General features: G+C 41.8%; 3 protein-coding genes across 7 annotated transcripts in view; 1 reads left to right on the top strand and 2 right to left on the bottom strand.

Moving 5' to 3' along the window:
* prkar1ab (protein kinase, cAMP-dependent, regulatory, type I, alpha (tissue specific extinguisher 1) b) lies at positions 1–13392 on the bottom strand. Of its 2 annotated transcripts, none has more exons than XM_071409608.1 (11): positions 12799–13392; positions 7293–7530; positions 6927–7094; positions 6593–6684; positions 6397–6458; positions 6244–6290; positions 5663–5821; positions 5334–5394; positions 2887–3008; positions 2724–2805; positions 1–2484 (listed from the first exon to the last, which is right to left on the bottom strand). In XM_071409608.1, the coding sequence occupies exons 2-11, from the start codon at positions 7464–7466 to the stop codon at positions 2312–2314; spliced, it is 1140 nt and encodes a 379-aa protein (XP_071265709.1). In that variant the 5' UTR covers positions 7467–7530; positions 12799–13392; the 3' UTR covers positions 1–2311. The 2 variants fall into 2 exon arrangements, with proteins under 2 accessions (XP_071265709.1, XP_071265708.1); XM_071409607.1 differs by lacking the exon at positions 12799–13392 and adding an exon at positions 10345–10502.
* On the top strand, positions 11562–20579 carry LOC139580688 (WD repeat domain phosphoinositide-interacting protein 1-like). Its single transcript, XM_071409606.1, has 12 exons — positions 11562–11941; positions 15823–15905; positions 16579–16748; positions 16885–16981; positions 17074–17171; positions 17413–17505; positions 18097–18167; positions 18322–18429; positions 18618–18782; positions 18883–18990; positions 19237–19385; positions 19513–20579. The coding sequence occupies exons 1-12, from the start codon at positions 11865–11867 to the stop codon at positions 19629–19631; spliced, it is 1338 nt and encodes a 445-aa protein (XP_071265707.1). The 5' UTR covers positions 11562–11864; the 3' UTR covers positions 19632–20579.
* LOC139580687 (arylsulfatase G-like) overlaps positions 20382–21958 on the bottom strand; it is a 19249-nt gene continuing 17672 nt past the window's right edge. For all 4 annotated transcript variants that reach the window (XM_071409601.1, XM_071409603.1, XM_071409605.1 and 1 more), the window contains 2 exons: positions 21752–21842; positions 20382–21576 (listed from right to left, as the gene is read on the bottom strand). In XM_071409601.1, coding sequence (XP_071265702.1) covers positions 21296–21576; positions 21752–21842 — 372 coding nt within the window. In that variant the 3' untranslated portion in view covers positions 20382–21295. The remainder of the gene's footprint in view (positions 21577–21751; positions 21843–21958) is intronic.

Below are 21958 nucleotides of genomic sequence, written 5' to 3' on the forward strand. Positions count from 1 at the left end.
GTGATTTTTCCTTTTATTGCTTAAACTGCCATCTGGAACAATCTATACCAAAAGGATAAATGTCTTTGCACATACAGGAAGTCAAACCGAGTACAGTCATTGGGTAGAATATAAAAAGAATGGTCCTCAGATGACCTGCAGCTCTCAGAGCCTGCTGCAGGCCGCGCAAACTTGCTGAAGGTCGGGCTAGCAGGAGTGCCTACGCCCTGGTTACATAAGCTAAGGCAAACTGGGTCAATTGCAGTGTGCCTACTAGTTAGTAGTAATCTTGTGGTGATGCGTTTTACCACATCAGTACTTCTATGTGATTGCTATGTGACAGAAGAAACACAAGCAAATCATTGGTGGGAGTTTGAACTGTCAGCAAATAGACAACTGCAAAATTCCATAACGTCAACTGAATCTGAAAGCACTACAAAAGTTTTGGACCAAGTAGGCAACACTGCAATCAACTCAGGATCATGTTGATTGGTTTGGACATATAAACAAACGGTTACACAAGTCAATCCATCCATCCATCCAATCAGCCATACTGTTTTGTACACAAGATTGAGAGCCTAAACAAGGAGAACACCTCAGAAAGGGATAATAGCATTACTGTATGTAAGGGTACTTTCTGTAAAAAGGGGGTTAGGGGCAAGCTGTGAGGCAGGAGTGCAAAGGAATACAACCTTGAGACTATAGATTTCTGCAGAAGTTAATAGGGGGAAAAATGCTAAATACATTTGTCAGAATTACATTGCATTCTTAAGATTCAAGGGGTGAAACTGTTTGACCAACACAGGGAATACCAGTTTGGGAATACTCTTTCATTCACACCATCTCATCACTTTACATTATGCTGTAGGTAAGCATAAAGTAGATCACAGATTGTTTCAAAAACACATTCAAATAATTCTCACAAAGCTTTAACAGCGAAGCCGCTTTAAAATAAATATATAATCTTAAAACGCAAGACAATTTAATCTGAATTTAGTCTGAGTCACCAGTCACTGGGATTCTTTTGCTTTTTTAACTTCACCGCTCAAATAAATAAATAAATAAGTCTTAAACCCATAAAACAAACAATCTACAAATTTGGAGACTTAAAATGCTAATTATTTTAAAGCCCTTTCGCCTACTTTTAAAAGGTTAACCCATTACATTTTTCACAATACAACTACATACTGTTTTGTCAGTTGACAAGAAGCATTTATTTACGCTGTGGCACTGAACACCTAAAATAGAATTTATGGAAAAATAAGCATTTACAAAAAGACATTTAAAACATACTTAAGATTACCATCACTCCAAACCATAGCGTAACATTAGTTTGTTCAGTCAATAAAGATAATAATACCTTTAATAATAATTGAATAACTATATAATAATTCTATTTAAAGAATTATAGTGCTGAAATTATTTGGTGTATACTGAAAAATTATGAATACTGAAATACACTAATACTCCATGTTTTCCCCCCATTGTAGCCAATAATGTACCAACCAATCAGAGGTGAGTGTTAACATGGTGATAGATACTTCCTGTTTAGAGTTCCACTGTTTCGGACTATAGAATAAGAATCTTCTATGGGTTCCGAGTTGTGAAAAGAATTATCAACATTTGGCACTAGTTTGATAGCTGTACAACAGAAAACCTTCTGGTTGCATTAAGTTGTACAAACGCTCTCAAACTAGATAAAACAATAGTGAATTAGATTGATGGAACAATCAATGGAAACAATATGAGAAATGTAAAAATAAATTTGAGCAATGGAGGATAAACAGGAGATCATAACATGAAAACTACATAAGAAATTAGATGGAATCCTTACGCTTCCAGCATTCTTTTCACTCTGAAAGGAAAAATTTGATAATTTTGTGAGAATGCTAAACTTGACACTTTATATGGAACCAAAATATCTGCATAATAATCATCATGGATCCTTACTTCACCATGTTTGATTGTCCCATCTTATCATTGGCCTGTCCTAACCTCGGCCAATCCCCCACTAATCACCGTTCATGTTTAAATTAGAGTAAAAAAATACAAAATAAAAAAATATATATATATTTCAGTGAATGCAGTGAAAGCATAGTGTATGAAGCTGGTATATGTAACAAACTGTAACATAACTGTTCCTGTATGGGTGACTAGGATGGCTAGCTGATGGGTAGCATAAAATGAATATGAGTAAAAAAAAAAGCTAAAGCAAACGGAAGATCTAATTAATTGACATTGAAGCAAAATTGAATTGGTGGACCCTGGGTCTAAAAGAAGGGGGGGAGGGGTTACATAGGGGATTAGGGGGTACAGGGGGTGGGGAAACCCCTCAGACAGACAGTGAAACGAAGCTGTTGTACTGTTGGATGTTGCGTTTGAGAATGTCCGAGCAGGGCCCTAGGACGCGTTCGAACCGTGGTCGGTCCAGCTTCACACACTTCAGAGGACCGCGGGCGACCACAGTGGCAGCACGGGGACGGTTCATCAGCAGGGCAATCTCACCTGGAGGAACGGAGTACATGGTCAATACAAAACAGGCTTCACAAATTGGGTTAATTTCTGCTAATATAACATCTAAATATGTAAGAGGCTCGCCAAATCAGGTTAGAGCTTTGTGCTTTTCTCATCATATCACCTTAAAAATGTGAGAGTCAGGCTTATATAGTGCATATACAAACAAATTAAGAAAGAAAGTTGATGAGAAGAGAGGGAGTGCTGAAGCCTGAGCAGGTTCTTCTTACCAAAGTAGTCAGACGGTTGTAATCTCCCAACCTCCACAAACTCCTCGTTCTCAGAGCGACGCTGCAACACAGCTGCAGAACCCTACAGAACACAAACATCAGGGTCCTGTTCAGTAGGGAGAACTGAAACAAACTAAATGAAACCCTAGAGTGAAGTACATACCTCCAGTATGATAAAGAACTCGTCGCCAGGCTCTCCCTGCACCACGATCTTCTGTCCGTCATCAAACTGCACCGGCTCCAGAGAGTCAGCCACCGTCAGACGCTCCCATTTGTCCAGAGACTCTGAGGGGATGGAATCACAAGACAGGGACGTAAGTGACATCACAATAAAGAAACCATTCACTGTACAGTACACCTAGGTGGTGGACGAAGAGTTGTTAACGTGTCTTGAAAGCCACTGTATGCAAGTGGCTATAATCAGGGCCTAAAATTAACTTCCGCCACCTGCTAAATAAGGGTAGATTTTGGCATTGGTGGGTAAGATGTCTATTTCACTAATCACGTTGCCGGGTGGTCAGGCCTCCACAATGCAAGCATTTCACTTGCATTTGTGAATAAAAATTGTCAAGTATGACCACATTTATAGTCAAATGCTGCAGTAGCTGTTATCAAAGTATTTCTGCCATGTTTCATAGATGGGAAAATAACTGCAAAAAGTAAAAGTACTACGAATCCTATATAGCCTATCCCACCTCGCGCTGCAACACTGCCTGGCTGGGGGCTGTAAGCACATGAGGAGCTGTGTAAAATATTCATTTTTAGAAGCGCTGCGCACAAGCATAAAAGTTGGTCTAATTTACTTGAAACGAAAGTCTACTGAAGTGAGACTGTCATTGTGTTTCTTGGCTATTTACATAGTTTTGTTCACAAGCTGGGTTGTTTTTCAATGTTTGAGTTTCAACTGCTAGGGAAGAGAAGATAATGCTGCTACTAGTCAGACTCAATCTCACAGGCACAAACATGACTGGAGTTGCATTACCACGGTAACATCCTGCCTTTTTGTGTGTCATCTAATATTTTGGTTAAAAGACTCAGGTCACAAAAAATGTAATGAAACAAATACCAAATTTCTTCTTACGAATAATACATGTATTGTTTTAGAAACATTACAAACCATGCTCATCTGTTTTTTTTGTGTAACTTTAGCAGAAAATAACATCTTTTGGCTGGTAAAAAATCTGAGTGAATGGTAGATTTTTTAAATATCTTCTTGGGTATGACGCTACAAGCTTGGCACACCTGTATTTGGGGAGTTTCTCCCATTCTTCTCTGCAGATCCTCTCAAGCTCTGTTCTGTTGGATAGGGAGCGTCGCTGCACAGCTATTTTCAGGTCTCTCTAGAGATTTTCGAATCGGGTTCAAATCCGGGGTCTGGCTGGACCACTCAAGGACATTCAGAGACCTGTCCGAAGACAACGCAGGAGTGGATTGGCTGTGTGCTTAGGGTCGTTGTCCTGTTGGAAGTTGAACCTTCACCCCAGTCTGAGTGCTTTTTCCATCAAGGAGCTCTCTGTACTTTGCCCCGTTCATCTTTGCCTCGATCCTGACTAGTCTTCCAGTCCCTGTCACTGAAAAACATACCCACAGCATGAAGCTTCCACCACCATGCTTCACCGTAGAGATGGTGCCAGGTTTCCTCCAGATGCGACGCTTGGCATTCAGGTCAAAGAGTTCAATCTTGGTTTTATCAGACCAGAGAATCTTGTTTCGCATGGTCTGAGAGTCCTTTAGGTGCCTTTTGGAAAACTCCAAGCGGACTTTCATGTGCAATTTTACTGAGGAGTGGCTTCTGTCTGGCCACTCTACCATAAAGGCCTGATTGGTGGAGAGCTGCAAAGATGGGAGAACCTTCCAGAAGGACAACCATCTCCGCAGAGGAACTCTGGAGCTCTGTCAGAGTGACCATCAGGTTTTTGGTCACCTCCCTGACCAAGGCCCTTGTCCCCCGATTGCTCAGTTTGGCCGGATGGCCAGCTCTAGGAAGAGTCTTGGTGGTTCCAAACTTCGTCCATTTAAGAATGATGGAAGACAATGCGTTCTTGGGGACCTTCAATGTTGCAGAATTTGTTGGTACCCTTCCCCAGATCCGTGCCTCGACACAATCCTGTCTCGGAGCTCTACGGACTATTCCTTTGACCTCATGGCTTAGTTTTTGCTCTGACGTGCACTGTCAACTGTGGGATCTTATATAGACAGATGTGTGCCTTTCCAAATCATATCCAATCAATTGAATTTACAGGTGGACTCCAATCAAGTTGTAGAAACATCTCAAGGATGATAAATGGAAACAGGATGCACCTGAGTTCAATTTCACATCTCATAGCAAAGGGTCTGAATACTTATGTAAATAAGGTATCTGTTTTTTTTATTTTATACATTTGCTAAAATTTCTAAAAACCTGTTTTCACTTTATCATTATGGGCTATTGTGTGTAGACAATTTTAGAATAAGGCTGTAACATAACACAATGTTGAAAAAGTAAAGGTGTCTGAATGCACTGTATGCCAGTGGCTGGTGGACCTTTTTAAAAAAAAAATGTTTTAACAGTGGCTATTATTATTATGATGAGCAGAAATGTGAATAAGCTAAATAAACAGTGAACCTTACCTAAGATGGAAACTTTGCTGAGGAACTCCTCGTACATCTTCCTCTTCCTCAAAGTGCTTCCCTGTAAAGAATAACAACAGGTCGTAATGTTCATTCCTGATTTCTGACAATTGTTGTAAGCCTTCAAACATCATGCATAAACTGGTCATACGGCTAACCTTTTGTAGTTGTCTGTATTTTCAATTCGTAAAATTCAGCAGTTATAAAAAATTTGATAAAAATTAAATCGCAATAATTCTACATGTCCTTACTCATCGTTAATCACTCCAAAAGTAAATCAAAGCATGTCAGTCAGGTGAAGTGTCAGAGCAGAGCAGGGCGAGGCTCACCATGAGTATCCTCCTGTAGCTGTCTCTGTCGATGCCCCACAGTTTGACGTTGCTCTTGGCTCGGACGGTGGCAGCCCTGGGGGTCCCGTAGATCAGGGCCAACTCTCCGAAGCTGCCCCCCTCCCCGATACTGGTCACCCACTCGTTGTTCACATACACCTGGCAGGAAGGGGGAGAAGGGTATTTAGACATTAAGATCAGGTAACGTCAGCGTGTTACTGTCACTATTAGATGTTGTTCACTGCCTATGTGTATGTTGTTTCTGGTATTATATAGAAATAATGCGACGTAGCCATATAATTAGAATGCTAGATCTATGAGAGAAGGCATTGCTAAGGTAACAGATAATAGGGATCTGAATAGCAAAGTAACATATGACAAAACAAGAAGACAGAACAGTCTAAAAAGACAGTTGCAAAAATAAGCCTGTCATATTCAGGAGGGAAAGAAATAAGACAAGCTTTCAACCTGGGGGCCTGTTTTCTATCAAACTGGAATGCTTGTGTGAGAATGTTTGTTTATTAATACAAGAGTCATTGTGCAAAAATGTGTGTGTTCCTAAAATACATCAAGAGACTTACATCCGTCTCTCCTTGGTCGATGACGTAGAAATTATCTCCCTCGTCACCTGAGAGAAAAGGAAGACATTGTTAATCTTTTCTCTGGAATAAAAAGACACTTCAGGTCTACTTGAATTTCCACTGAATCTAAATGACAATGAGAACCTACTGTACCTTGCATAATAACAGTCTCTCCAGTGATGTAGGTAACTGAAAACATGGCGTCAAAGATGTCGCTGTGAATAAAGATCGTGTTTGTAAAGTTTCAGGTTTGTGGCATGATCAGTGGGATTGATCTAAACTCACATTGACAACCAATCTTTACAGACAAATCAAAGACCATTACCAACAAAGCCTGTTAACAACATACCTCCTCTCGTTGTCATCCAAGTGAGAGAAAAGCACATTCCTTTTGATAGCTTTAGCTAGGGCAGCCATTGTTTTGTAGTCTTTAGGAATGAACTTGAAAACAAAAACCATCCATGATTAAGCAAATCACCCTAAGTATTCACAAAATCTCCAGCCAGCCTAGCCCAGCCTGTAAGTAGAGAATATTGTTTTGTGGGCTGGTCTAAATGACTGCGTTTTGTCAGATGCTTTGTTGTTTTAGTAGAGCCATGTGTTTCAAGATGATGTAAGTTTTTATGTGTGCAGTTGTGTGTGTATGCGTACAGTATGTTGTATGAGTGTGTGTGTATCCTCACCTTTCTGACATAGGATGCAGCATCCTCCTCTGTGTAGACCTCAGCACTGATGGCTCCTCTCCGCCGCCGACCCTTGACAACAGGATTCATGGGAGGAGACACCTCCTCATCCCGGGAGTCAGAACGGCTGCTGGCCTTCTGCTGGTTCAGGATTTGCTTGGCCTCCTCCTGCATGGTTCACAGGTCAGAGGTCACACACAGACAATCAGCTGCCAGGGCAAGACTTTACAATATAAAGGCACTACAATTATAGAACTAGTTTCATGGAAGGCCATGGGCCTGGAGGCAACACAGCTGGACGAAGCACACAGCTGGATGATACGCACAGTTGCACACACACTCGCCACCCTACCCACCCAGACTCACCTTCTCCAGCCTTTCGAAGTACTCTCTGAGGAAGGCCATGGGTCTGTCAGGCCTAGAGGTACACAGCTGGACGATGCAGTCCTTCAGCAGCTGCTGGATGTTGTGCTTCTGCACGTACAGCTCACACTCCCTCAGACTCCTCTCCTCCTCGCTGCTCGTACTGCCCGACGCCATCACGATTGAAGACGCACTACTGCTCCGCTACGACCTGGTGAACTGGCGAACTCTGGCCTCTAAACTAGAGATTGAGAGACAACTTGGATTGCTTCTATTACGTGTACTTCTATTACGCATATATATTTAAAAAAAATAGTTACAATCTTCTTCTAATGTGGTTGTTATAGTCTTATAACATCTGATAACTGACTAAAATGCAGATGCGAGAGAGAGGAAGAGAGGGAGGGACTAATTGGAAGGGATTAGAGGAAGGGAGGGAGATTGTGAGACAGAAAGAAAAAGAGATAGGCATTTCAGGGATGCTTGAGGGTAACTTGGTCATATGATGTGATTAAGTCTTAATTCTTATGGCTGCAATCCTGTTAACGGGATGATATGACAACAGCCAGTGACAGTGCAGGGCGCCAAATTCAAACAGAAATCTCATAATTAAAATTCCTCAAACATACATGTATCTTATACCATTTTAAAGGTAATCTTGTTGTTAATCCCACCAAAGTGTCCGATTTCAAATAGGCTTTTCAGTGAAAGCACCACAAACGATTATGTTAGGTCACCACAAAATCACAGAAAAACACAGCTATTTTTCCAGCCAAAGACAGGAGTCACAAAAAGCAGGAATAGAGATAAAATGTATCACTAACCTTTGATGATCTTCATCAGATGACACTCATAGGACTTCATGTTACACAATACATATATGTTTTGTTCGATTAACTTCATATTCATATCCAAAAACCTCAGTTTACATTGGCGCCATGTTCAGAAATACCTCCAAAATATCCAGAGAAATTGCAGAGAGCCACGTCAAATAACATAAATACTCATCATAAACTTTGATGAAAGATACAAGTTTTACATATAATTAAAGATACACTATTAAAGACTATTAAAGATGCAACCGCTGTGTCAGATTTCAAAAATCTTTACGGCAAAAGCACAATATTCAATAATCTGAGAACAGCGTTCAGCCACAAAAGTAAGCCATACAGTTACCCGCCAAATTGTGCAGTCAACAAAACTCATAAAAAGCATTATAAATCTTCACTTACCTTTGCTGATCTTCGTCGGAATGCACTCCCAGGACTCCCACTTCGTCAAGAACTGTTCTTTTTGTTCGGTAATGTCCATAATTTATGTCCAAGTAGCTACTTTTGTTAGCGCGTTTAGTACACATATCCAAACGCTCGTGCAGGTCCAGGCGAACATCGGACGAAAACTTCAAAGTTATATTACAGGTCGAATAAACTTGTCAAACTAAGTATAGAACCAATCTTTAGGATGTTGTTATCATAAATATTCAATAACGTTCCAACCAGAGAATTCCTTTGTGTCTATAGAAGTAATGGAACGCAAGTCGATATCATTCGGAATGCGTGTGACCAGGATCTGGCTCTCTGCCAGACCACTGACTCAAACAGCTCCCATCCGGCTCAACATCACAGTAGAAGCTTCATTCAACGTTCTACAGGCTGTTGACATCTAGTGGAAGCTGTAGGAAGTGCAAACAGATCCATATCCTACAGTGTTTTCAATAGGAGATGAGTTGAAAATCGACCAACCTCAGATTTCTCACTTCCTGGTTGGATTTCTTCTCAGGTTTTTGCCTGCCATATGAGTTCTGTTATACTCACATACATAATTCAAACTTCAGAGTGTTTTCTATCCAATACTAATAATAATATGCATATATTAGCAACTATAACTGAGGAGCAGGCCATTTACTCTGGGCACCTCTGTGCACCTTTCATCCAAGCTACTCAATACTGCTCCTGCAGCCATAAGTTAAGTGGTGGTAGACAGATAGGCCCAAACAACAAAACAAACTGTATCCTTGTTTGATGGGAAAAGAAAAGTTACATTTCTTATCAGTTTCATCATGCTGAGGTTTGGATTACTGTATATCATATGCCATTTAAATAGGACCATGTCATTACTAATCTGTCAAAGTAGATTTAGATTTATAATATTGACAAAAAAATGGAGCCAGTAGCAAGTATGACATGCTGCTTTACTACAAAAGAGAGGATCTAGTGCATTGGTCACGTTAGGTACACCACCAAATGGTTGCATTGTACACTAAGTACAGATCATGAAGAGTCAAATGATAGAAACAACCATTTACATCAAGTATCAATAAAATAAATAGTTAACCGAGCTACTGCTGATTAGGATTTCAGACAGTTCTTGGATGTCCTGCTATCTAACAATGCTTTTTGCTCTGGCGTTTTCAATACTGCCCATGAACTGTCTGTCTCCTGGAATAATATGACAGATCCCCCACCAAAAAGAAAAACATTCAAAATGACCTTGCTTTCAAAACGTTTACTGGAGCAGTAACGTTACAACTTCGATAAATTAGAAGGCAAACTATGGTTGGCTACCAACAAACATGGAAAACAAGGTACATTTCGGTGCCATCAATGCTAGCTAGCCAGCCAACTCTGATAATATAGCTGTTAAAGATACAACACTAGGAGCTAGGAGCATAAGAGATGACAGCAACCAATACCTAACTGCCCTGGCCTATAATACTCTAAACGTTAGCTATCTAACGTTACTATAGTTAGTACGCATCAGATGGCTGTTTGATCGCAGTTTACTGGTACGTTAGCTAACTTAAATAAACATAATCATGACGAAGCTTGCTTGCTAAAACTGTATTGATGGATATCAAACCTATCAACCAGCTAGGTAGCTAGAAACCTAGTTGGCAGTTTGGCCTGCAAAGCCAGTCAGTCCAGAGATACTTCAGTACTGGCCAGTCTTGCCAATGACGCCATCTTGAGCTCTATCATAAACAAATACAAGGCCGAGGCTACATATCCCGCGATCGCAATGGCATCAATTTCAAACAATGTGGCGCAATACTTACAAGAATCCGCAAATTATTGGCGAGCCCTTTGACACTAACTCGGTTTTGGATGTTATTTCCACAAGCTCACCAAATACCTCCCTTCGATTTTTCCAAAAACTTGGACCGCTGCCCCACCGGATATGGGTTTAGAACCAATCACGAGCCGTCATTGACGTCAATTCGCCTCATTCTGACACGTGAGCCGTAACCCTTGGCAACATTAAAGGGGAACGCATGGAAATCATGACGTCAATGGGAAATCAATAGCAGATATAAGGACCTGATAGCCTCATATTAATTTCCCATGAACGGTGGAGCGTCCTCTATTCAAATAGTACTAAATGTATGAATATTTTGGGAGGATATTGTTGTTTTATGAAGATAAATGTTCTGCACACTGTGCCTCAGCAGTTTAACCTTAATATAAACAATAGATGGCTGATCGCAGTGCCATTGGATTAGATTATGTTTAATGACTGATCAGCCAAGGAATATGTAAAATGCATTGTTGTACAGATGTAGGATCTTAATTAGAGCCAGTTTGCTACAGCAGTAAAATAATCCTGGAGCAACAGGAAACGTTAATTATTCAGTGGATTATAATTCAAGTACATTTTTGTAGGGGTCGATACCGTTTTCGTTAGGGCACATCAAGTCTGAAATTTCAAAGTGGAAATTACAAACTTTAGAAGCCTTTTTAAAACTCAAATACACTACAAATTTGCATTTCCTGCATAGCAGGAAAATTCTCAGCAACAAAAGAGTGATCAATTTAAATAAAATCCTATATCTGTATGTATTGCTTTTGTGGTCCCGTGTGGCTCAGTTGGTAGAGCATGGCGTTTGCAACGCCAGGGTTGTGGGTTCATTCCCCACGGGGGGACCAGGATGAATATGTATGAACTTTCCAATTTGTAAGTCGCTCTGGATAAGAGCGTCTGCTAAATTACTTAAATGTAAATGTAAATGTAAATGTGCAAACTCTGCAAAGCTTCACATAGAGAGATGTAGCAAAGATGCGGTCAGCAAACCACTTGATGGGTCCAACCAATCAAAACAATCAAAACAATTCCTCGCGCACGAAGAAGGTATAGTGAACCAATCGCAATCGTGTAATTTAGAATGGGCGGTGCTCTCTGGACTGTTTTCTTGTAAACCAATCAGATACAAGTTATAAAAAGGTCGGCCAATCTGAGTGGTGCAGAGGTAATGATCTAACCAGCCAATAGAAAATGAGGCAAAAGTCACGCATACAGCCCTTAGCGGTTTTTGTTTCACTTTTCGGTCTCCTGTTAACTATTGATGTTAAGGATAAAAACAGAACAATACAAGCGCCTTCCTCAAAAAGTAAAAAACAATAACAGGGAATTATAGTTTCAGGATTCAACCCAGCTGTTTGTAATTTGTATAGCATTTATTACATTGTATTAACTCATCTCTAGCTCATACGTGTGTCGAGGAGCTGGGTTTCAGAGTGATCGATCAGAACCCAGCTCTCCAAACTAGGGCAGTGGAGCTGGAGAATAACCGTGGACGAGATGGAGGACCGGGAGACCTTCGACGGTCCAGGAGGGCCTCAAGACATGATCAGCTCCTCGTTCAACCAGGACACCACGTAATCTAGTGGATTCTCCTTGTCATACTGCTAGATATATTCTAATTGCATAATCTAGGGCCGAAGTAAATCCTTATGCTCCCAGCTATAATATGGTCTGTAGCATAAATATGTTAGTGTGTGAATTGTATCTTCCAACCTCACCCACTTGTGCAGTTTGTTTATCACTGTTAATCCAATTGTCCCATGGTGTCTCTTCAACACTGTTCCTAAAATATAGGTTACTAGCTTGTGAAGTAGGCCACCACATTACGAAGGCCTATTGATAGCCAGAGAAAAGTAGCCAAGCTAGATTTGACCTACAGTGGAGAGATACTGGTCAGCAGACTACACACTAAAAATAAATGGTTATATATAGTGCCAACTCAGGGTTATTTGGCTTCTAACATTTCCACCTCATTTTCGAAAGCTTTCAAAACACGGAAGCCAAACGCGGAAACTATGGATACAACTCCACGCTCGTGCATTATCATAATTAATATGTGCGCCACTAGAAAGGGGATAGGGGATTTTAGAATCACTTAAAATAAGGGCTGTGTTTCCTGTAGACTTACCCTGGCGTGACGTTTTGATAACCATGTAAATCTCTCTCGGATAAGGGGATTTATCAATATATTTGGCTGTATTTACTCTTAGATTCGAAAATGCTAATTAGCATCAAAAGAGACATCATGCAAAACAACAAATCCCTGTAAGCTCCTGCACGTCATCTCTAGCTGACACTTTTGCCAACATGTATTTTGTCAATTTAAAACTTGCACGAGACAGTTCACAGAATTTTCCATTTAAAGACATGTAACCAATGTATTGATTAATACATTTAGCTAACATTAGTTAGTTAATCCAGAGATTCTTACCTTTGTCTCGATTCGGCAGTCTTGTTGTCCATATCATCATGGCATTTTTAGTTCTCTATGATAGCCACATTAGCAGCTAATCAGCATTTAATGTTTTTTTTATGGGGGGCAATATCAGGCAATCTTGATAAAAGTCACCTTGTCCTGGAGAGATTTACGTGGTTATCAAAATGTCAAGCCAGGGTAAGCCTAGACGAAACACAGCCCTTATTTTAAGTGTTTATAAAATCCCCTATGGTAAAAATGAATGGTGGAAAAACGATTGGAACCATTTCCCTGTTTGACTGCTATGTTTTATGGGCATTACGACTCTTACTGTGGTACTCTTTTATGCCATAATTTACTTGAATGGAGACACCTGTTCTATTCATTCTTATTTCTATTGTAGAGCCGTACAAGTTTTTTACATTTTGTTTTACTAGCCATATTATATTATACAAATTCCACAGGTTTTATTATGTTTATTAACAAGTTGAATTAGGTGTGCTAGCTCTGGAACTGCTGGGGGTCCCTGGGGAGAGAATTGAGAACTACTGACTTAGTCAACTGTTCATAAAACACGGTCACTGGCCTAAGTCATATACTGTATAACATATGATAGCATAACACAAGATTTTAGATAAACTGCAATGACACTCACTCACGGTTGCACAGAAATATCTGTGAGCAAACCAAGCCCCAAAATATTCAAATGAGCCGCCACCCCTACGTTTAAATTTAAAACGGAAATAACCTTTTTTTTTAACTGCAAATAACTATTGAAGGGCTCAAAGGGTTATTTGGGTCAGTATGGTTCCACATAGAACCATCACTCTTCGCAAAGAACACTTGAGGAACCCACATTTTTTGTGTGTATTGTGCAAGTCTGGTATTTGTCTCAGATGATGACACATGCAATGAGTTTTGGAACTGTGAAATACTTAGGCTATCACAACTGCATGCATGGGGCGGTTGGATGTATTGGATTATGGCAACATTAGTGTGAGTGATAAAGGAGCATCCAGACACTGTTGATCTACAGGTCAATTACAGGTGTAATAACAGCTGCATGGATGGGGTCTGGTGTTGTAAACAATCCAGGTTGTCAAACAGACACATTGACATTAACTCTCTCCCATTTTCAATCATTCTCAGCAGTTAGGCTATATGTTGCCTGGCTGGGCAAGGCCTATATCCCACTGAACCACACACCTGATCAACTCTGGGTAGCGGTTGCCCTCAGGAACAGATCTATGATCAGCTCACCCTCCCGATAGTGTAACCTAAACCATAAGAGAGGAAAACATTAAACTAATCTTAAATCAGTGTCTATTCTAGAATGAATATCCTATATCATCCTACTCCATCCTATTCCGTCTGTTGACAGACGCCTGCCCCTCCTTTTCTCTACAGTATTTCTGTATATGCCCATAGATAGTGTGCTGTTTGAAGTGCTTAGGGCGATCACATCCTTTCGCAACAGCGAATGGGGATCCTAAAAAAAGATATAATAATAATACATGACCTGATTCAATTCTTGCTGTGTTGGCTATACAGCACACTGTGTATCCTTAATTTCCCCATGACTGCTATATATAGCTCACTGAGTAGTGAGGCATTACACGTATTCCCTACACTTCCCGGTTAGCCGAGTGTGTGTATGACTGTCCTTAGAAAACAACATCCTCTGCCTTTAGTGGTCCAATCAGCCTTGTTCCAATCAGCCTTTCCACTCATAAACATTGTGTCATCTAATTTTTTATTGTATGGTTTTTCTGTTGTATGTGCATTTATTTCCGTAGCTTAAGACCCCTATGGTATATGATTTACATAAATTATGGCACCACAAGTTAACATCTACAGTACCAGTCAAAAGTTTGGACACACCTACTCATTCAAGGGTTTTTCTTTATTTTTACTATTTTCTACATTGTAGAATAATAGTGAAGACATCAAAACTATGAAATAACACATGGAATCATGTAGTAACCAAAAAAGTGTTAATCAAATCAAAATATATTTTAGATTTTAGATCCTTCAAAGTAGCCACCCTTTGCCTTGATGACAGCTTTTCGCACTCTTGGCATTCTCTCAACCAGCTTCATGAGGAATGCTTTTCCAACAGTCTTGAAGGAGTGCCCACATATGCTGAGCACTTGTTGGCTGCTTTTTCTTCACTCTGCGGCCCAACTCATCCCAAACCATCTCAATTGGGTTGAGGTCGGGTGATTGTGGAGGCCAGGTCATCTGATGCAGCACTCTATCACTATCAAATTTGGACTCATCAGACCAATTTCCACCGGTCTAATGTCCATTGCTCGTGTTTCTTGGCCCAAGCAAGCCTCTTCTTATTATTGGTGTCCTTTAGTAGTGGTTTCTTTGCAGCAATTTGACCATGAAGGCCTGATTCACACAGTCTCCTCTGAACAGTTGGTGTTGAGATGTGTCTGTTACTTGAACTCTGTGAAGCATTTATTTGTGCTGCAATCTGAGGTGCAGTTAACTCTAATGAACGTATCCGCTGCAGCAGAGGTAACTCTGGATCTTCCTTTTTGTGGCGGTCCTCATGAGAGCCAGTTTCATCATAGCACTTGATGGTTTTTCCGACTGCACTGCTCTTGAAATTTTCCGCATTGACTGTCTTAAAGTAATGATGGACTGTCGTTTATCTTTGCTTATTTGAGCTGTTCTTGCCATAATATGGATTTGTCTTTTACCAAATAGGGATATCTTTTGTATACCACCCCTACCTTGTCACAACACAACGGATTGGCTTAAATGCATTAAGAAGGAAAGAAATTCCACAAATTAACAAGTTAATTGAAATGCATTCCAGGTGACTATCTCATGAAGCTGGTTGAGAGAATACCAAGAGTGTGCAAAGCTGTCAAGGCAAAGGGTGGCTACTTTGAAGAATCTCAAATATAAAATATATTTTGATTTGTTTAACACCAGGACTGAGTTTGGGAAACTCTGATAAAGAGTATACACATAGTGGGCACCATCATGGATGTGTAATAACAGTTGGGTCTCTTTGTGTCTCAGGTCTCTATCAGTGGGCACTAAGTCAGGCTACAGACTCTTCTCTGTCACCTCGGTGGACAAGATGGACTGCATCCATGAAGGAGGTGAGTGAGTTTCCTTATAGCCTGTGTGTACTGGTAGCTAGTAACTACAATTAAACACTGGCAGATGTTCACTAAACTGGTATCATAGGACAGGGACAAAACAAGCACCTAGTAAACTGTGGTCAGGTCAACCAGCGTGGTTGTACAGTAGTCTCTGTAACCAGAGAACAAGTTGTTCTAAGCTGACACAGTCCACCCTCTCCCACGTATGTAAACAATGGTAGTGAGTAATGTGTTACACCATAAGCCTGTTCCCAGTAATGCATTCTACAAGTATTTTATCAGTGTTTCATATCACGGTGAGAGGAAAGTGTCAGCGTATTAATGCTTTGGTTTGAGTGTCGAATCAAAAAATCAAATACAATTTTGTCACATGCGCCAAATACAACAGGCGTACCCTCAACTATGCTTACCGTGAAATGCTTACTTACATGCGCTTAACCAACAATGCAGTTTTAAGAAAAATAAAAGTTCAGAAAATATTAAACTATGAAATGAATGTGATGGAATGTGCGCCTGCGTGAGTGTGTACGTGTTTGCGTGTCTGTGCATGTGTGCTCTATGCACATGTTTACCTGTGTGTGTGTGTGTGTGTTCTATGCAAAGTGTTTTTATATAAGCACATCAATGTGATTTAACCCTTCCCACCCACTTCCTTCCCTCCCTTTCCCAGCGGAGTGTCCAGACGTGTACATCGTGGAGCGGTTGTTCTCCAGCAGTCTGGTGGTGGTGGTCAGTCTCTCCATGCCCCGACGTATGAACGTCTACCACTTCAAGAGGGGAACAGAGATCTGCAACTATAGCTACTCCAACAACATCCTCTCAGTCAGGCTCAACAGACAGGTAATGGCCATCGGAGGCCCCATTCCAAACCCACTCCTCACCCCAATCCCTAGGTCAGATTGAGGCCCACCTGAGAGGGATTCCCATTCCAAACCTTATAGCTCTGCAGTAACGTTTCTCTCTCCGTCCCCTGTAGAGGCTGGTAGTGTGTCTGGAGGAGTCAGTCTACATCCACAACATCAAAGACATGAAGCTGCTCAAGACGCTGCTCAACATACCACACAACCCCTCAGGTACTGAATACACACGTAGGCACACACACACGATGCGTACCCTCAACTATGCTCCGTTTTTAAACACAGACACACCCTCCAAAACCCGTCAGGTCTCTGTGCCCTCTCTGTGAGCCATGGTAACTCCTACCTGGCGTACCCTGGCAGTCAGACCATCGGGGAGATCATGGTTTATGACGCCAACAACCTGGTAAGACCTGACATTCAAACTTCTTCTGCCACCGCTGCTATTCAAGTCAGTCTACACAGCACAACGCAGGGGGTATTCATGTTGATCTCAATCGCAGCTTGTGATTAGGTAGTATAGTGTTTGCAGTGGTAGTGGAAATGCCTTAATACTTTTGAGTACATGGAGTACAGTCATTGCATGTCACGGCTGTTGAAGTGGTTGCAGGTTAATGTCAATGACGTATGACCTGTGGGTTCCTCAGAGCACGGTGACGATGATCCCAGCCCATGACAGTCCCCTTGCAGCTCTCACATTCAACGCGTCAGGAACCAAACTGGCCAGCGCCTCCGAGAGGGTGAGCCTGACTGTTCCTCCCTCTGTCTTTCTGTTTATCTCTGCTTGTCTTTCTACTGTATCTCTCTGTATATACACTGAGTATACCAAGCATTAGGAACACCTTCCTAATATTGAGTTGCGTTCCACAGGGATGCTGGCCCATGTTGACTCCTATGCTTCCCACAGTTGTGTCAAGTTGGCTGGATGTCCTTTGGGTGGTGGACCATTCTTGATACACACAGGAAACTGTTGAGCATGAAAAATCCAGCAACGTTGCAGTTCTTGACACAAACCGGTGTGCCTGGAACCTACTTCCATACCCTGTTCAAAGGCACTTAAATCTTTTGTCTTGCCAATTCATCCTCTGAATGGCACACATACACAAGCCATGCCTCAATTGTCTCAAGGCTTAAAAATCATTCTTTAACCTGTCTCCTCCCCTTCATCTACACTGATTGAAGTGGATTTAACAAGTGGCATCAATAAGGGATCCTAACGTTCACCTGGTCATGGAAAGAGCAGGTGTTCTTAATGTTTTGTACACTCTGTGTCACTCCCTTTCTCTGTGTACAATAGTTCTGTCTGACCATCTCCTCCTCCTCTTCCCCAGGGTACAGTGATCCGAGTGTTCACCATCCCAGAGGGACAAAGACTGTTTGAGTTCCGCAGAGGGATGAAGAGGTCAGTTTCTGGCAGACAGACTACAGACACACACACACACAATACTACAGCTGATAGACACACAATACTACAGAATGTTTCCCACTACAAGGTTTTGTAGGAGTAGGTTTGGTCTCTTGAGGATGATGACTTTTACCATGCGTGTTTGTCTCAGGTACGTGAGTATCAGCTCGTTGTCCTTTAGTTCAGACGCCCAGTTCCTCTGTGCCTCCAGCAACACCGAAACGGTCCATATCTTCAAACTGGAACATCACAGCCCCAGGTACACACTGTTTACTTTCTTTTGATTTTGTTGTGTTGATTGTGTTACAACTTGGCCCTTTCTGGTCCTCAGTGGCTAGTTGTCAGGAGTGGAAGATGCTTTGTGTTACAGTTGTCTTTGTAGTCAGTTGGGAAGAGGAGTGTGATTGACTTGTTGAGTGTGACTATGTCTCTTCTATCTGTCTGTAGTCGAGAGGGGGAATGTCCTACGTGGGGTGCATACGTGGGAAAGATGTTCACAGCAGCCAGCACCTACCTTCCCTCCCAGGTCTCTGACATAATGCACCAGGACCGGGCCTTCGCCACTGTACGACTTAACATGTTCGGACTCAAGAACATCTGCGCCTTGGCCACGTAAGTTTGTGTGTGTTTGTCGGGGGGATGGTGTGTGTCTGTGTGCGTTACGATGTTTGGTAACTCTTTATTTGACAGTCCTATTTGTTATGATTTTCAGGGTTCAGAAGCTGCCTCGTCTGCTGGTGGCGTCATCAGATGGACATATCTACATCTATAACATCGACACACAGGAGCGAGGAGAGTGTGTGTTGGTCAGGAAACATAGGTGAATAAGTGTGTGAGCCTCAAGGTTGGGGTCAATTCCATTTAAATTCCAGTAATTTAAGGAAGTACACTGAAAGTCCCATTTCATTTCTCTTCACTGCTTTTCAATCAGAAATTTGGTTTACTTTCTGAATTGACTGGAATTTAAATAGAATATACCCCAACCCTGGTGTGTGTGGAAGCATGTTTGTATATGCGCTTCTGTGCGTGTGTATTTGCTCTCAGGCTCTTTTTGTGTTTTCTCCAGACTATTTGAAGGAGATAAGGAGCCACAGGAAGAACAACAGGAAGAGGAGGAGCTTGAGGATAGAAGGTCCCTCCCACCGTCAAACAGCCCATCATACGCTGCCACTGTGGCTCTCCCCTCGACCCCACCCTCTTCTACCACTCTCACAGGTATTATGTGGATGTTTGGTTGTGTGTATGGTGTGTGTCTGTCTTACCTTGTGTAATTTAGTCTGGTGATGTGACCTTTTGTCATCTTTCCATCTTCTTCTTCTCCGTCCCTCAATCCTCCTCCCAGGCTACTCAGATGGAGGGGCTAAGAAAGGTGATGTGATCCCTCAACATGAGTTTACCAAGGGACCCGTCTATCTGGATGACGAGAACGAGTTTCCTCCAGTCAGCAACCAGAGCAACTGACCCGACTTTTCCCGGGAACCAATCAACTGGAGCCATTCAAGCTAGAAGAAGGGATATCATTATTCAGAGAACCCCCCCCCCCCCCAGGTCCCACCCCCATGTCCCCAATGAGCCAATCAGATGGGAGAAATGTAGAAGCCACAATGGTGATTGGTTACTGTCATGCGCCACTCAGAAGTAGAGTATGGATAGACAGTAGACCTGTCTCTGTACATTGTCGTATACCTGGCCCTGAAGGTCAATATGAATAAAAACATTTAATTCCCTAACTATCAGAAGGAAAGGAGGTCTGGGCTCTGAAGTTGTAGCCTACCTCTAGTCTAATATTAACCAATATTAACATGGTTAAAAAGGGACTTTAATATTTAATTGCATTCATATAGAGCTATTGAGAAGTGTTCAAAGTGCTTAACATTGTCAAAAGGGGAAGAGGCAAAACCATTCAATTGTACTTTTATCACCTCTTAGTATCGTTTAGTGATATATAACACTGACTGGAAAGTCCGCGTCCTATTCTGCTGCTTGATGCAGATTGGCTAGAACCCAGTGTATGGTGGCAGAGAGGGGCACAGAGACTGAGGCTTATCACTGTTCTCTAGCTGTGGCACGCCCTGAGCGAGAAGAGGGGGGGAAGAGAAAGAAAGAGGGGGGGCTTTATCATATGTCTGAAGCGATAGTTTTCTAACAGCTCTAGGAAAAAAGGTGGAAAGAAAAGTCAAATACTGAAATGTGAAAAACTGAATAGAGAACTGTATTATAGGATCGTACAGGTCCTTTTATTTCATTGATTTCATTATTAACACCATTGACTACATAATATTGAATATCGTAACATTTCAGATATGACAGATGTTTTTACTTTGTAAAAAAATTATGTTGACTTGTACTAAATACTCTTTTGGAATATGAAATTAGTATTATTCATCAATACATTAGGTCTTAAGTGGTTTTGGTGGAAAGTGATTTTTTTTTATTGTTTGTGTATATATACATTTATACATATAGTATGTAAATAGCACACCTATTGTTATGATCCTGTGACTGACTTGCCAAAGGGTGGAGCTTTAAGAACACTCATGTTCTTTGGATGTTTTGATTTTGCGTTAAAGTGAAGTTATTCGTGGGACAAAACTAAACTGGTCTTAGATCAGTGTATTGGCAACTGCATTCTACTTATTGCATGGTCATATACTCCCCACCAGAGAGTGCTAGAGCAACCCAGAAGCCTCCGTTATATAACTGTACAAAAAGCCTGTGTACAGGAAAACACTTAATATTGGTAATAATACGGTGAATTGTCCTTGCTACGCAACAGCAGCTGTCTTCCCATGTTTCCCCTCAGAGCAGCAGTGAGCAATGTGTCTCAGCCAATCCCCAGTACTGACCTCCAGGAGAATGACCCACAGTACGGCCTCCTCACAACAGGCTTGATACTATTTGCTTTTCTTCTTCACTCTGGCGGATGTTTCTGGTTGTTCTCTGGGGTTGTTTACATGAACCCAGATGTAGGCTACAGGTCTGTGATTTCTACATTCCCATTGGCACGCACATACCTCCAAGAGCAAACAATTATTGGACAAAAACTAAAGCGTGTGTGTGTGTCTGCGTATCAGTCGGTCTTTCTGTGAATGTCAAACTGTGTAACACTGAATGTGTGTGTGTCCTCAGCCCAGGGTGTGGCAGCGGCAAGCTGTGTGCCGGGGGTCACAGCAGGGGGCTGCTGATTGGTCTGTGGCGTAGTCGGCCGTGGACACTGATTGGTCAGTGGCAATGTCATAGAGCAGTGCCTCCCTCCACCTCCTCACCCTCTCATCCACCTCCTTGTACTCCTCCGTGGTGGGGTCCAGGGGTGTCTCCTCGCCCTTGTCCCCAGACAGGTCAAATATCATAGGGGGGTCGTGGAGCTCCTGCCTCCCTGTAGACCCCCCACACGCCTCAGCCGCACCTGTAGGGGCAACATGTACTACAGTAAACTAAACTATCAATACTACTATTTCACTAAACTATCAATACTACAGTAGACCAATCAAATCTCAGTCAGTCACTCACTACACCTGACCAAGCATACCAATGAAGTTTATCCAGATCCCTTTTAGCCGTTACTTTAGGGGCTGTATTACCCGTGATGTAGAAGGCCTTGTGGCGCCCCAGTCTGACGGTCTGCAGGTCCCCATATTTCCCTGCCGCGCCACTGTTGGGGTGGAAGAGGAACTGCAGGTAGGGAGAGGAAGACAAATGAGAGAGACTCGTTCCAGAAATCCATCCGATCATATTCCTGTTTCAGAGTAGTTCTACGACACTACATTTGTGTTACGACTAGCTCTGAT

This window comes from Salvelinus alpinus, chromosome 7 (assembly GCF_045679555.1).
Source record: "Salvelinus alpinus chromosome 7, SLU_Salpinus.1, whole genome shotgun sequence".
Classification (NCBI taxonomy): domain Eukaryota; kingdom Metazoa; phylum Chordata; class Actinopteri; order Salmoniformes; family Salmonidae; genus Salvelinus; species Salvelinus alpinus.